Source organism: Cyprinus carpio, chromosome B8, assembly GCF_018340385.1.
Source record: "Cyprinus carpio isolate SPL01 chromosome B8, ASM1834038v1, whole genome shotgun sequence".
In the NCBI taxonomy this organism is placed as follows: domain Eukaryota; kingdom Metazoa; phylum Chordata; class Actinopteri; order Cypriniformes; family Cyprinidae; genus Cyprinus; species Cyprinus carpio.
The window spans coordinates 20,173,778-20,187,945 of NC_056604.1; the positions used below are offsets into that span (position 1 = coordinate 20,173,778).

The window sequence follows — 14,168 nt, forward strand, 5'->3', positions numbered from 1 at the left end:
ATTGTCATTATGGGGTACTGTTTGTAGAATTTTGAGGCAAATAATGATTTTAATCCATTTTGGAATAAGGCTATAACTAAAATGTTTTTCCAAAATGTGGAAAAAGCTGAAAACTTTAAACAAATATAAAACTAAATCAAAAAAGCTGTAGCGTTAAATAGATAGAACACTAAATGAAAATAGCAGTATTTTCTTTGTACTACCTGTAAACAGTGTTATTATAGATGCTATTTATACATAGTAGTCACAGAGACTTGAAAACAGGTGACTGAATCTGCCAAAACTCTGAAAACAACATTCTTCAAAAACTATTTAAAACAACATTCATATTGTTTGCAAAATCATGGAGTGTAGAGTTCATCATCTACTTTCTATATTACTACAAAATTATTCACACTATCCAGAGAGAAAGGAATCCAGAAAAGAAGAAAAAAAATAATAATAAAACAAGTGAAAAGGCAAAAAACAATTCTGAATTCATCAAGCCCTCACATGGAAAACGGGGGAAAAAAAGAAAAGGACAAAGTGTTGGAAAATCTGAGAAAGGTGCTGGGGTCCATGTTTCAAATTATTTTTGAATTCGATGTTCTCTCAATCTATGAGCATAATTGTATGTCACATTATGAACAAAATAAATCACTTTATAGAGACACATTTTCTTTGTCGTTAATGCTTCTGAGGTTTCATTCAGAGCGATGGGTCACAAATTTTTGCAATTATTTATCAAAAGCTGCAATTATTTATTATTTATCATCCTTGACTCTTTGCATGAATGCCTGCAATTTACCTTTATGTTGTGCGTGCCGCAGGTGACATTTCTGTGTGTGCGTATGTTGATGTACTCTGAAAAGTGAAACCAAGCAGTGCTTAGAAAGAAAGAAAAAGAAAGCGCGAAGGGGCATAGAAAGGAAAGAGCAACGTGATTACTATATGTTGGGTATTAATGAGGGGCACTAAAAGACTCATTTCCCAAGATATCTCATCTACATAATAAGCCCCATTAGTGGGACCCATTATGTCACACACACACACACACACACACCCCTTCATGCACTCTAATATACACACACCATGCCTAATATTTCTCCATAACACACATACACATTCACACATAGTAAGCATCCTTAAACCGTGCTTGTATCATGTAGTGGTTTATTAATGAGTCAGTCTGTGTCATTGAGTGGGAGTACAAAAGACGGGACGCTCTCTTTCTCTTTCAAGAAGGAGAGCAGGAGTCCCAAAGGTTCTCATTAGTTTGATCTCTACAATACACACACACTCACAAAGAGTGTGATATGAACATGGTTTGCACATACTGATTCCGCAAGAGCGTGCCAACGAGTTCCCCCGCTCTTGGCTACATCAAAGCAACGGTTATTATTAGATAACATCTGTATTGTGCACTGCATACTAGACTTCCTGCGTGTTCTGGCTTTGTCATGCAATACCAAGGTCATTTTCTTCTGCATCATTTTAAAACAGTGGTTCTCAACTAGTTTTGCATCAGGACCCATTTTTTAAATTGGACATGGAGTGGTGACACAACATTGTCCTTAAAATCAAATTCTGAAATGTACTTATTAGTTTATTATTAAATTGACTCATTGACATTTTATATTAACTTAATTGGTTAGTTTACTCAAAAATTAAAATTGTCTTTTGAAAATTCTGCAGTTTATTCAACCTCATGTCTATCCAAATCCATTAAACTTTCATTCATCTTCAAAACAAAAATGAAGATTTTTGATGAAGCCTGAGAGATTTCTCTTCCTCCAATAAAAGTCCAACACTTTGATGCTTCAAAAAGAACAAACTGCAAATAGACGATATAAATCAAGTGGACCTCTGAAGAGAATTTGTTCATGTGTGTCAGGCAAGCATGTTTGAGCTTATTTTATGTGGCCCATGCATGTGTGCTGATCAATGTTTATGTGGTCCATGTACTGTATGTGTGCTGATCAATGTTTATGCGTGAATAAAAGCTGTCATTAAATTCATTTATCATCTGCAGAGATATAATGCTTTATAAGACTTGGACTAAACTGCTCCATTCTGGATGATGTTTACTTACATTTTATGAACTTCTTGAAGTATCAAAGTTGGCTTAATGCACTCTCAGGAGGAACAAAAAAAAAACTCATATTTCATTTAAGAAATCATTTATATTTTATTTACGTTATAAAGATTGTACAATTACAAAATGCTTAGTTGTCATTTAGCATTTGCATTAACATTTCTTTGTGTGATGTCTTTCAGTAGCAAATAAAACAAATTTTTTAAGCACTTATACAATATCTTAAAGCCTTTATTATGTTTTAACTCTACAGTTGTGCAGTCCAATTCACTTTAAAGATTCACATTTTATTCATGGAGATGATATGGAAATGTGCCAAAAATCCAGATGGAAAACAGATTTTTAAAATGAAAATTACATGAAATTACCTTTATATCCACTAGATGGCAGCAGAGGATCACTCATTAGCTCAGTTGCCATTTCTACTCCCTAGTTTTCACGTCTCGATTTAGAATTCATTGTAAATTGACTATTATAACTAATTTTAGTACATAGCAATGATTTGCGGAACAATTTAGCAGATTCACTCGTGCAATTTATTACAATTGGGTTTGCCCACTTCTGAAACAGTTTATGTGGACATTCAATCCTTTTAGACAAACAAAACTTTTTTTAGAAAACCGAGCAAAGGGCTCCTCTTTTAGCACAACTGACTGAGCTTACTCATGCAAAAACTCCAAATATAATAAATGACTAACTACATAATCAACCTCTTATATACACCGTAAACTTGCGAAAACAAATATTAGTTCAGAGGGCATTCTGACTAACGAAAACATCTCTGACAGGCCATTGCTTTCTACAGAGATGCCTGTAATTGGCTATACTCAACGCTGCAAAAACACGTTCTGCGTGCACGCAAAAATACACAGAAGCGTTTAAAAGTGGTTGACTACAAGTGGGTACAGAATTGAATTGGTACTAATGGTAATGTAAACTCACAGGATCTACACAAATCACACAAATGACCCATTTTGAATTCAAAACGTGAATTTCACCGAAAAGTGACAAACTTTGCATCCCTGATGTCAGACATAAATTGAATTAGCAGGTAATGACTGACCATTTTCTTGGACAAAAATGTGTGGTTGCCCCTGAAAACAAGATAAATGCATTATTATGTTTAAGTCTGTTTTCCAAGAAGAAAAAGTGCTAAAATACACATGCTAAAATTGTACTTGCTTTTAGGAATACTGTAGCTTGTAGATGACCTTAAAACTAAAAGCCACAAAACTCTGTTTTGATTTCAGAGGGCTTTAAAACAACAATTACTTGACTTTTACGTCTTTAAGTTCCTGGTATGTTATTAGTTTTCTATATCAGACAGTCCTTGAACCGTATGTTGGTATGCTGCCTAGTGCACACAAAATTGGCAAGCACATTCTCAAAACTGCAACCTACAATCTGATTGATTGGCTTTACTCAATTTCCAGAAATGCTTCAGGGTGCACAGGTTTTTATCAGTAAACCAGGAAATGTTGTGTTTACAAGATCTCAGACCGTTAGAATGAGTGCTTCTGAGAAAGACCTAGAAAGTAGATTTGGAAAAGTTTGTCATATTAAAATTTTGAACACGTTTACATGCACAACCTCACACTGATTATGTTGTATAAAGTTGACAGTGTATAAAGTGTATAAAATATTGTTTTACAGATCACTTAGATAATATCTTTCTTTTTCTACCTGAGACGTGGACTACACTTCATGCTCAAGAGTGGCTACACAAGTCTAGACCATATCAGACATCAGTCATTTTTTCAAGAGGTACCAGTATATTAAAGTGGCTGCAAATCAAGAGAAGTAAACACCTGAAAACTGCAATCATGCAGCAAAGCAGCACTCAACGTCAATCTCTCATTATTTTGACTGTTTTGAGTTTTTCAGAACTTTGTGGTGTTTACCACTTAAAGAATCCCTCATGATGACTACAAACCCACATTTATTCAGATTGATGGCAGCTGAGACAGATGAGGAATTTAAAAACGTCTAAATTCTCTCTCTCCCTCACCGTGCAGAGTTTGACAGTGGTTTAAAGAGTCAAAGACAGACAGGGTGGGAGAGAAAAATATTCATACTTTCCCCACACTCCAGAGCGCATCTCCCAAAACTCATCTCACTCAAAAAGCGCTTTAGTCTGAAATATGTCAATGTCTGGACGCAGCACACACTGTCAGGCTGACTAAGCTTGGTTTAATCCACTGGGCAGAGCTGGAATTGGACTGGGGACTGACTGGAGTGCTGGGCGCAGTCAAACCGAACAATGAGATACTGCCGGCCTGTCAACGGTGACTTCTTCTACAACCTCCGAACAGGCACTCCACGACTCTCTCAATGTGTGACTCGAACTTTCGTGTATGTGTGGACACAATCTTAAAAAGTGTTGTCTTAGTAGCGAGGCATCAGCTGTGTACAGAACTTCAGACAGGCATACAAGCAAGCCAAAAACACTTGGAAGGAAAGTGCTGAAGTTTTTGGAGATTGCTGTGCCTAAAAATCTAGTGAGCCGCCTACTCAAAGAGCTTTATTTGCACTTCTGATGTGAAGGTCATCTCAAAACTGTAGTTAGCAAAACTATGCTACCATCTAAAATCAGGACTCAACCTTAAGGATTTTTTTTTATTTTTTCTGTTGGCTCATTTGGGAAGATAATGCAGCTTTGTACTGCCAATATTTTCATGGCACTACAAAATTTAATTAATGTGTGGCAGAAATAAATACTTTCTATTAAACATTAGATTGATTTAATTGTTTTAATAAGGTAAAAAAAAAGTACAAAAAAATAAAGAGTTCCTGCTCTTTCTGACCAATAAGTTTCCATTATTTTATAACTTACATTATAAATGTCTAAATTATTCAAAGAATAATTTTTAGTAAAAAGAAAAAAAACTTAAGAACTGGGAATAAACAGGGAAGAAAAATTAATAAATAAACAAAACTTTCTATGGCATTCACATGACTTTTTCAACATTTAATTTCACTTTCTTTTTCATACTACAAAACCACAAACTGGAAAACAATGGTGTAGCGCAGGTTAAAAACATTTTTTTATGTAATTAATTGTGATTACTTGCATATTAATATATTTATGTTATCATAACTTCACATTGAGCCTCCAAATTAACGAATGGTGTCTTTTTACTAAGTAGCATCCTGTTAATGAAGGCCAGTTTTATTGATACCAGTAATGTCACTGATATCTCTATTAAATTCATTTTCCCTCAATTTTAGCCAATAATTATAGTCTTTCAACATTACAGCATAATTGAAAGCCATTATTTTTAACACTTAATAGGCTCTGAAAAATGTCACAACTTTAAATTTAAGTGAACTTAAAAGTCTTCACATAAACTATAAATTGTATATGTATAAACTATAAAATGAATATAAATTATTCATTATTCAAACTACAAAAGTTAATCAGCCACTAGAGCATTGGAGTGATGTCTTTGATTTACATCAATGACAGGTTGCACTTTAAAAGCAGCGCTATCTCTTTAAAACTTGATGCACATGACGCGGATCTGACACACACATTCGCTTTTCTCCCAACAGTTTACAGTCATTAAGGACTCATTTAAGACCGTGTTTACGAGGTAACTCGCCATAATCGCACTTTTTTTTTTTTTACATAATTGTGTGCGTTTTTGTCTGCTGAAGCGGCTCAGCAGCGTATGTGGAAAGTCGAACGCGCAGCCTTTCAAACTCCATTTGACAATCAACTTTGTCCAGTCTCTGTGCTATTTCTCGCCAGAAGATATGAGCAATAGCACGTCATTATACTCGTTTAAACTAGAGTTGCGGATATCTCATAATCCCCTCACATGAGCGCTTGTTGGTGAGTGTCTTCCTTTTCTAAAACCAATGTGAAACAACGGCCACACCCACCCCTGCCACCTTGAAGACAAACTAATTATAACAAAAACAACCAAATGAATATCCCCGACTCATCCACTTAACCTTAAGATTTAAACTGGCGGGCCACCAGTTGAATAGGCCTGGTGTAGCTCGATTTGTTAATAATTTACCACACTTTAATTTCTTATAACAAATAATTCTTGAAATTTAAAATCTTAATCCATTTAAACCAGATAAAATTGCAACAGCAATTCATCTGAGAAACAACTTATGCATAAGTTTCTAAATAAAAAAACATGAAAATGGTAAACAAATAAGATGTAGTGACAATTACTGTACGTCAACAGGCCAAACTTGTTGAGTCATGAGGATACCTAATCCTATGCATATCTATCGTACATGGCCAAAAAAAAGGCCATCAAGTTATATAGATCACTAGGTTTTGAGAAACATTCCTAGTTTTGGGGGACTTCGAAGAAAACAACAAGTGAGAGTATAGTGAAAGTTCCTCTGTATAAAATATGTTAAAAGAGGAGAGAATAATAAAAAGTGCAAAAGTGCTGATTCAGGTTGGTATTTTCCAGGACAGTGGGCTGTATGAATATTAACTGTCAGAACAAGCAGGAATATCGATCCACCTTCTGCAGGGTTCAGTAGAGCCGGCTCAAGGTTGGACAGGAGTGACAGAATTCAGAGGAGAGATCATTGGTCTGTGTGAATGTGTCAAGAGCATGTGGGTGTTTGTCTGTGAGTCATTCTACATCGAATCTCTGCCATCTTGGAGTCACTGTACCTTATCTGAAAAATGGAAAAGTTGTAACCTCTCTGAGATGAACTCATTTCTCAGAATAAGGTGAAGAGTACAAAGAAAACACAATTTGACACAATTGTCTGTGTGGATGTATTGATATCTCACCAAACTCATAATATTGGCTCAGCATTTCGATGTCACAGTGTTTGTCAGCTCGATCTGTGAGTTGTCTTGGGTGTGTTACCCCAGGGACTACATGTTTGGACAATTTATCTTCCACATTGATTCTGTTTTGACTTGACACATGATGATGGATCCATGCACCACTCTGGACTATACTGACTGATGCCTTACTGTCATGTTTTGCCTGTAGCATGTACAATGCTATGATTAAAAATGCAGTGTTTGGTTCATGTCAAACAAACTGTAACTGGGCACATGTCTAGAAAAATGTTCCACTTTTGATTTGTCTGTCCATAACATGATCTAGTCTGTCCCGGAGGATCATCCAGGTGCTTCTTAAGGGCAATGACTTTTTCCACACCATTGAAATTAAACACCAAAAAAGTTGCACCAAACTTGTGTCTCCATTTAAACATCAGACCATCTAAATACCACCACAAACCACAATAAATTCTGATCTGATCCCACGAAATGGTACAAATATGCTCAAACTCAAATTCAAGCAAATGTTTTCGCAGCACTGTATACTGTCTGTCCAGTCTACACTACTGTTCAAAGTTTGGAGTCACTAAGTTTTTTCCTTTGTTAAGAAAGGATGCATTAAACATTAAAAGTAAATAACTTTTAGAATGTTACAAAATATTTCTATTCCCAATAAATGCTGCTCTTTTGAACTTTACATACATCAAGAATTCTGAAAAAAAAACTTCAGTTTCCACAAAAATATTAAGCACTGTTTTTAACATTGATAATAATAAGAAATGTTTCTTGAGCAGCAAATCAGCATATTAGAATGATGATAAATATTAGAATGACTGGAGAAATGGCTGCTGAAAATTCAGCTTTTTTCATCACAGGAATAAACTACACTTTAAAATATATTAATACAGAAAACAATTACTTTACATTTTAATAATATTTCAGAATATTTCTGTTTTTACTGTATTTTTAATCAAATAAATGCGGCCTTAGTGAGCATAATTGACAAATATCTCACAACCCTAATTTTTTTATGTAGTCAGATAGTTTTATGTTTATGTTTTGTAAACTGACCTAAGCACTGTCTAAAAGTGTTATAAAAATTTCACATTGTATTAGGTAACATGGTGGAGTCAGTGTACATTATTTTAATCAGCACTGTAATCTAATTACAACGTCAGAAATCTGACAAAAAAAAGACAGAAACAGTTCTGAATGTTGCTGTACATTCTTAAATGAATAAACACTATTAATAATGATAAATAACATCAGTCAGTCTTTAGTAACAATTGGAGGAACCTTCTTCAGACACAGTACAAGACAAATCTGAAGGGAACAGCGACTGACTGACCCCACAAATTCACTCCCTCATGTGGCGCAGTACGTCTCCCTTACACGTTTGCTACTGTTTCATTCAAGATTAGCATATTTATGATGTTACGATGTACTGAATCGTGAAGTGTATCATATCATGAAGTAGTTGGCTATACCCAGCCCTAGAGTTAATGATATATGATTGTGTAATTTAGGTCTCAATGTTTTGTAGCATGTGTGTGTTACAGTATGCCACATATAACAGAACAAACAGCATATGAACCTTATGAAGTCTGAAATGAAAGTGCACTACCGTGAAAGTCACATATATTTAACGCATATATTTAAAATGTGTATGCAAATGTCTGCTATCACACTCAAACACTCCCACATGAGTCGGAGTTTGTGAATATGTATGAAGAAGCTTCCACCCCACAAACCAGCACACACAGACAGTTTGTGTGGCAAGAGAGCAAGCTGAAGAACAAAAAGCAATGGTTCATAGACTCAGCCATAAATCTTTGTTGTGTGTGTTGATAATACACTAAATACATGTCATTAGTGTGTGTTGTTGACTCACCAGCTGCCACCGCCGAGCACATGACAAAGAACATGCCCACAGCGATTCTCTTTAGGGGGGAGGGCACCAGGCCTTTGCGTTTGAGGATGGGGTCCACCACTTTATCCTTGAGGGGGATCAACATGAGGATCAGCACAGCGTCAAACATGGTCAGCCAAGCTGCCGGGAAGCGAAAGGTATTCTGGGAACAACAGGGGAATACAATGAGTCATGTTTACAAAACACTAGAGGATGAACAAACAGGAAGCAGGTTATGTGCAGGTCACTCAAAATACTCGAGTGCTTCATTCTTCTCCATTTGTCCTCCATTGAGAAAGTAAGTACAAGTCTAAATGTGAATTCTGGATGAGACTAGGCATGAGAGAGAGCAGAAAACTGAATCATTGCAGCAACATTAGCGCCCTCATGTGGTAAATGCTGGTCAATGGCTGTAAAACTCATCTTGTAAGAGAGGGACAGGTCTCTTAAAAGCCATAAAATCATTAATCAAATGTTAAGTACTTCTATATCACATGGGGATTGAATAGCATGCGTCAGAGCACCTGTTTCATAATGAATAGCTGATTGCTCCACTCATATGCCACTGATGTATGATGGAAAACTGAGCAGACAGGAAAAAAAGTGTATCACCTAAAGAATAACTATTTGGGAATAATGATGGATTTGGGAATTCGGGAGCGTTTTGACAAAGAAAAAAAAATATTTGCATTAGTAAGAAACTAGATTTTTACAAATCTGACCGTTCTTGCTTACGGACCCGAGTCCACACCCACAAATCTTTATGATATTCTGGTCTCTAGAAATGAGTCACTCTTAAAAATGTCTTTTTATTTCTTGTACATTAAGTCTGATTACTTACAAGCCATAAAATTTGACGAATAATTCATATTCAGGGTGCATAAACAGCACGTAGCAGGTGCAACACAAATGTGTGGTCAAATGACAAATTTTAACTCTGATTTTCAGTATTTTCACTTTGGCCACTGCAGGAAACCATCTGTCCTCATATCCTGCATAGACAGGGCGTGATGATCTGAATGAGCAGATTTAGTTTGACACTGCTGTATGCATGCAGCAAAAATTAAAAACAGCCCAATCCATTCTTGTCTTGATCTGATTGGTTGTAATTAATTCAAACACCCTGTACAATACTTCTCCATCTGTACGTTTTAATTGACGTTAATCAAATAACGCCTGTGAAATACAACGCCAGAGGACTAGACACCCAGAGCTGAAAAAGCGAGGTTTATTATGCATCTATGCCTGCTGTGCATGGGGTTATCACACACACATTTACACCTCCAGTAGAGTATTAGTCAGTTAAGTGGAGAGCGTGCCTCAGTCAGAATGTTTGAATTTAATTCTACAGCTCCAGTCAGTCCCAAATCTACTTGTGCTTTAAACACTTTTAATTCTCCAGCTTGCTCCCTCATTACATTTACATTTCTTTGACTAAGCACTGGTAATTCATACATGTCCCCCCGAGCGCTCTGTCTCCCCTTCATCATTGTGCGCTTTTAAATACTTTTTTCTCCATTTGAAATTGCCAGCTTGCATCATTCTATCATCATATCATTTTCACCCACATTACCACCCGTGCCTGTTTCTCTCTATGGGTATCTCCTAATTAAGAGCTCACAGTTTGGCCTTGTTAAGACTTCGCACTGAAATCCCTTTAGGCTGTGCGGTCCACCGAGACAAATCTACAGCAGCACATGTTCATTTAGAAGGGGAAGCCCTTGTGCGTGTGAGAACAAGCGACAGATGGGGATTTGCACACTTGAGCATGCACTCCAGAGAAACACTATTAAACCCACGATAGAATGTCAAATGACTTGATTTCTATTGAAACAGGAAGCAGGGGAAGGACCTCTATTTCTGACACATCAATATATTTTTTTTTTCTCTCTCTCTCTCTGAATATTTTAGAGCAAAATCAGGGCAGCAGGCAAATATCTATTTGTGCTGCTTGTTGGCGTTGTGTTTTTTTTTTTTTCAACAGTTTGTGACCTTTAAGTAATAAGAAGAACACTAAGACATGTACATTACCTTATATGGTATCATGTTATTAAGCATAATCACTGTAATATTTTGCATGAAAATACACTTATTCATATGTTAAGGAAAGGTGTGTAATTTTGTTTATGGGGCCTGTCACATGACATGCAGGAAAAAAAAAAAACATAATTTGTTTACACGAGTTATTCATTTGTTCCCTGTCATGTTTTAGTACGTTTCTAAGCAAATATAGTTTCCAATTCACCCGGTGGACAATTAAACTACACATTAATTAATTCATTCAATTCAATTAGATTCAATTCAAATGATGAGATTTATTCATCATCTGAAAGCTGATAAGCTTTCCATTGATGTATGGTTTGTTAGGAAAGGATCATATTTGGTTGAGATACAACTACATGAAAATCTAGAACCAAAAATCAAAATACTGAGAAAATTGCCTTTGAAGTTGTCCAAATGAAGTTCTTACCAATGCATATTACTAATCAAAAATAAAGTTTTAATATATTTAAGGTGAGAAATTTACAAAATATCTTCATGAAACATGATCTTTACTTAATATCCTAATGATTTTTGGCATAAAAGAAAAATCGAGAATTTTGACCCATAAAATGTATTGTTGGCTATTGCTACAAATATACCCATGCAACTTAAAGGGATACTCCATCTCAAAATGAAAATTTTGTCATTATACACTTACCCCAATGTCGTTCCAAACCCGTAAAAGCTTTGTTCGTCTTCTGAACACAATTTAAGATATTTTGGATGAAAACAGGGAGGCTTGAGACTGTCCCATTGACTGCCAAATAAATAACAGTGTCAAGGTCCAGGAAAGTATGAAAAGCATCATCAGAATAGTCCATCTGCCATCAGTGATTCAACCGTAATGTTATGAAACGGTGAGAATACTTTTTGTACACGAAGAAAACAATAATTACGACTTTATTCAACAATTCCTCTCCTCTGTGTCTCTCCAAATCAGCGTAGCGCCATTTTGACAAATCTGACTAGTACGCAAGCGGCGTACGCTCTTCTGTGTCAGCCGCGCAACAAAGGTAAGTTTTTTAAGTGTATTTATGCTTTGTTTTTAAAACAAACAGCGCATCGATGCAACGCGGCTGACACAGAAGAGCATAAGCCGCTTGCGTACTGCTCAGAATTGCCAAAATTGCGCTACGCTGATTTGGAGAGACACAGAGGAGAGGTATTGTAGAATAAAACCGTTATTTTTGTTTTCTTCGTGTACAAAAAGTATTGTCGTCACTTCATAACATTACGGTTGAATCACTGATGACAGATGGACTATTCTGACGATGCTTTTCATACTTTCCTGGACCTTGACACTGTTATTTATTTGCCAGTCTATGGGACAGTCTCAAGCCTCCCGATTTTCATCCAAAATATCTTAAATTGTGTTCCGAAGACAAATAAAACTTTTACGGGTTTGGAACGACATGGGGATAAGTGATTAATGGCAAAATTTTAATTCTGGGATGGAGTAACCCTTTAAGACTGGTTTTGTACTATTTTTTCACAATATAACTTTTCTAAAGCTTTTTTGATCAAATAAATGCAGCCTTTTTAAACAAAAAGCTATTCTTTCAAATAAATAAATATTATGTGGTAGCAAGTTTTGCACAGGCAAGCAGCATTCAAATTTTCTTTTCAAGTGCTGTTGTATAGACTAGTTACAGAAAAACAGTCTCCAACAAGTTCACTTCTTCTCTTCTTCAACCACTGCACTTTTCTTCCTTATAAACCAGACAAAGAGAAATGCTTCTCCTTTGATAATTTAGTGGTGGGCAAAAAGCTTAAAGATGCTGGACTGTGTTTATTCATTCATCACAGAAAAAGTGGTAGCCTACACATTCTGACCATCTGACCTGTCAATATAAGCTTATCCATCTATAAGAAGTAATCCCATAAAAAAAAAAAAAAAAATAGCTTTCTCGTCATGTCATTTTTTTTTTAAATGTTAGCAGAAAATGGCACAACCACTATAAAAGTACTCTGGAAATGTACATTTAAAGAGCATGAGGTACTTTACAACAGTCTCTTCAATATGACACTGTTGTCACACTCTCTAGCGCTGTTATTTCACAGCCAATTACGTCTTTTTCACTTCCCCATTGTCGTTTCGCACTTCCACTGTCCTGACCATGTGACTTTGAATCTAATTCTGGAAAACTCCATTTCAGACAGCCGTGAAATGGCACGTACACACACAAATGCACAAGTTGTTCATCCAGTTACATTTGTGTCTATGCATTTTCATGGTCATAGAGCAACATGTGACTGCATTGTCATTGCTGATCAGACAGCCCCGGAGTCGTGATTTTGGATTAGTCACTGTGAAACCGTTTTGAGGGGATTTAATTCAAAGCGAAGGTTCTGACACACTTACCTAGAAGAGCATATACATGTACACCCACACACACACACACTCGCACAAAAACAAATAAACAGCAAGTTCAGATGAGAATGCAGGTGCTGGGTGCTAATCTGCGATTAGAGAGGGTCATGGTTTTGAAGTTAATACCCTGGTTTTCAAAGGATTTCTCTAGCTCATGCGTGCCAGAGTCTCCAGAGAGTATCCTAAACAGCCTTTACTCTACAGCCAGACAAACATCACAAGCACCTGGCATCACCACAGGCATCCTGTTTGCTCTAAAATTAAACCTGAGAATACAAGCCATTTAAACATACCGTATTTTACACTGTTGCATTCACTTATAATGTTACTCAACGTTTCTTGCACCAAAATATTCCAAATTAAAGTCTCTTGTTAACCCTAACAATTAATCAAACTGTTTCTGGTTAATGAAAATAATAAATGAAAATCCTGTTGACAAAGTCATATTTCATTTATGGAAACATGTATCATTAATGAAAACATCTGTGGCATTGAAACTGTTGCTTTTTAATAGCACAGCAGAATAAGAAATATGGGAAAACTGATGAGGAAATTGACCAGAGCACAGGCAAAAAAGGAGGCCAACCACTTTAATAATTGAACTTTTCATTAACAAAGCAATTATATTTTTCTTTCAGGCCAATTTGGAAATGATCTGACATTATTGGCACTGAAACAGCTGTTCTCTTACCGAGTGGGATTCTGTGGAGTTGGAATCGGCTCCAGGAATTGTCAGATGGAGACTCTGGAGATAATATGTGGTCTGCATCTGCAAGCAAAGACAACAGCACACATAAACATGCAGGCTGCACTCGCTGCACTGGTTCTGACCAGCCTACTATGATCCATTTACCACTTGTGGAGACACTGTTGCAGAATATTGCTATTGATTAAAACTTGAAATAGGGCAGAGGAAGAAAATAGCAAGTGGCAATATTTCAGCCAGTAAAAGCAGTTTGGTGCTTCACGGGGACATTCTGCAATATCTATTCATGCAGAA

The 14,168-nt window shown here is 36.2% G+C and overlaps 1 protein-coding gene across 1 annotated transcript in view; it reads right to left on the minus strand.

Moving 5' to 3' along the window:
* Window positions 1-14,168, minus strand: part of LOC109080340 (solute carrier family 15 member 4-like) — a 56,671-nt gene that overhangs the window by 35,344 nt on the left and 7,159 nt on the right. Inside the window, exons 5-6 of the mRNA XM_042730041.1 lie at window positions 13,860-13,937; window positions 8,737-8,917 (exon numbers count right to left, since the gene is read on the minus strand). Coding sequence (XP_042585975.1) covers window positions 8,737-8,917; window positions 13,860-13,937 — 259 coding nt within the window. The remainder of the gene's footprint in view (window positions 1-8,736; window positions 8,918-13,859; window positions 13,938-14,168) is intronic.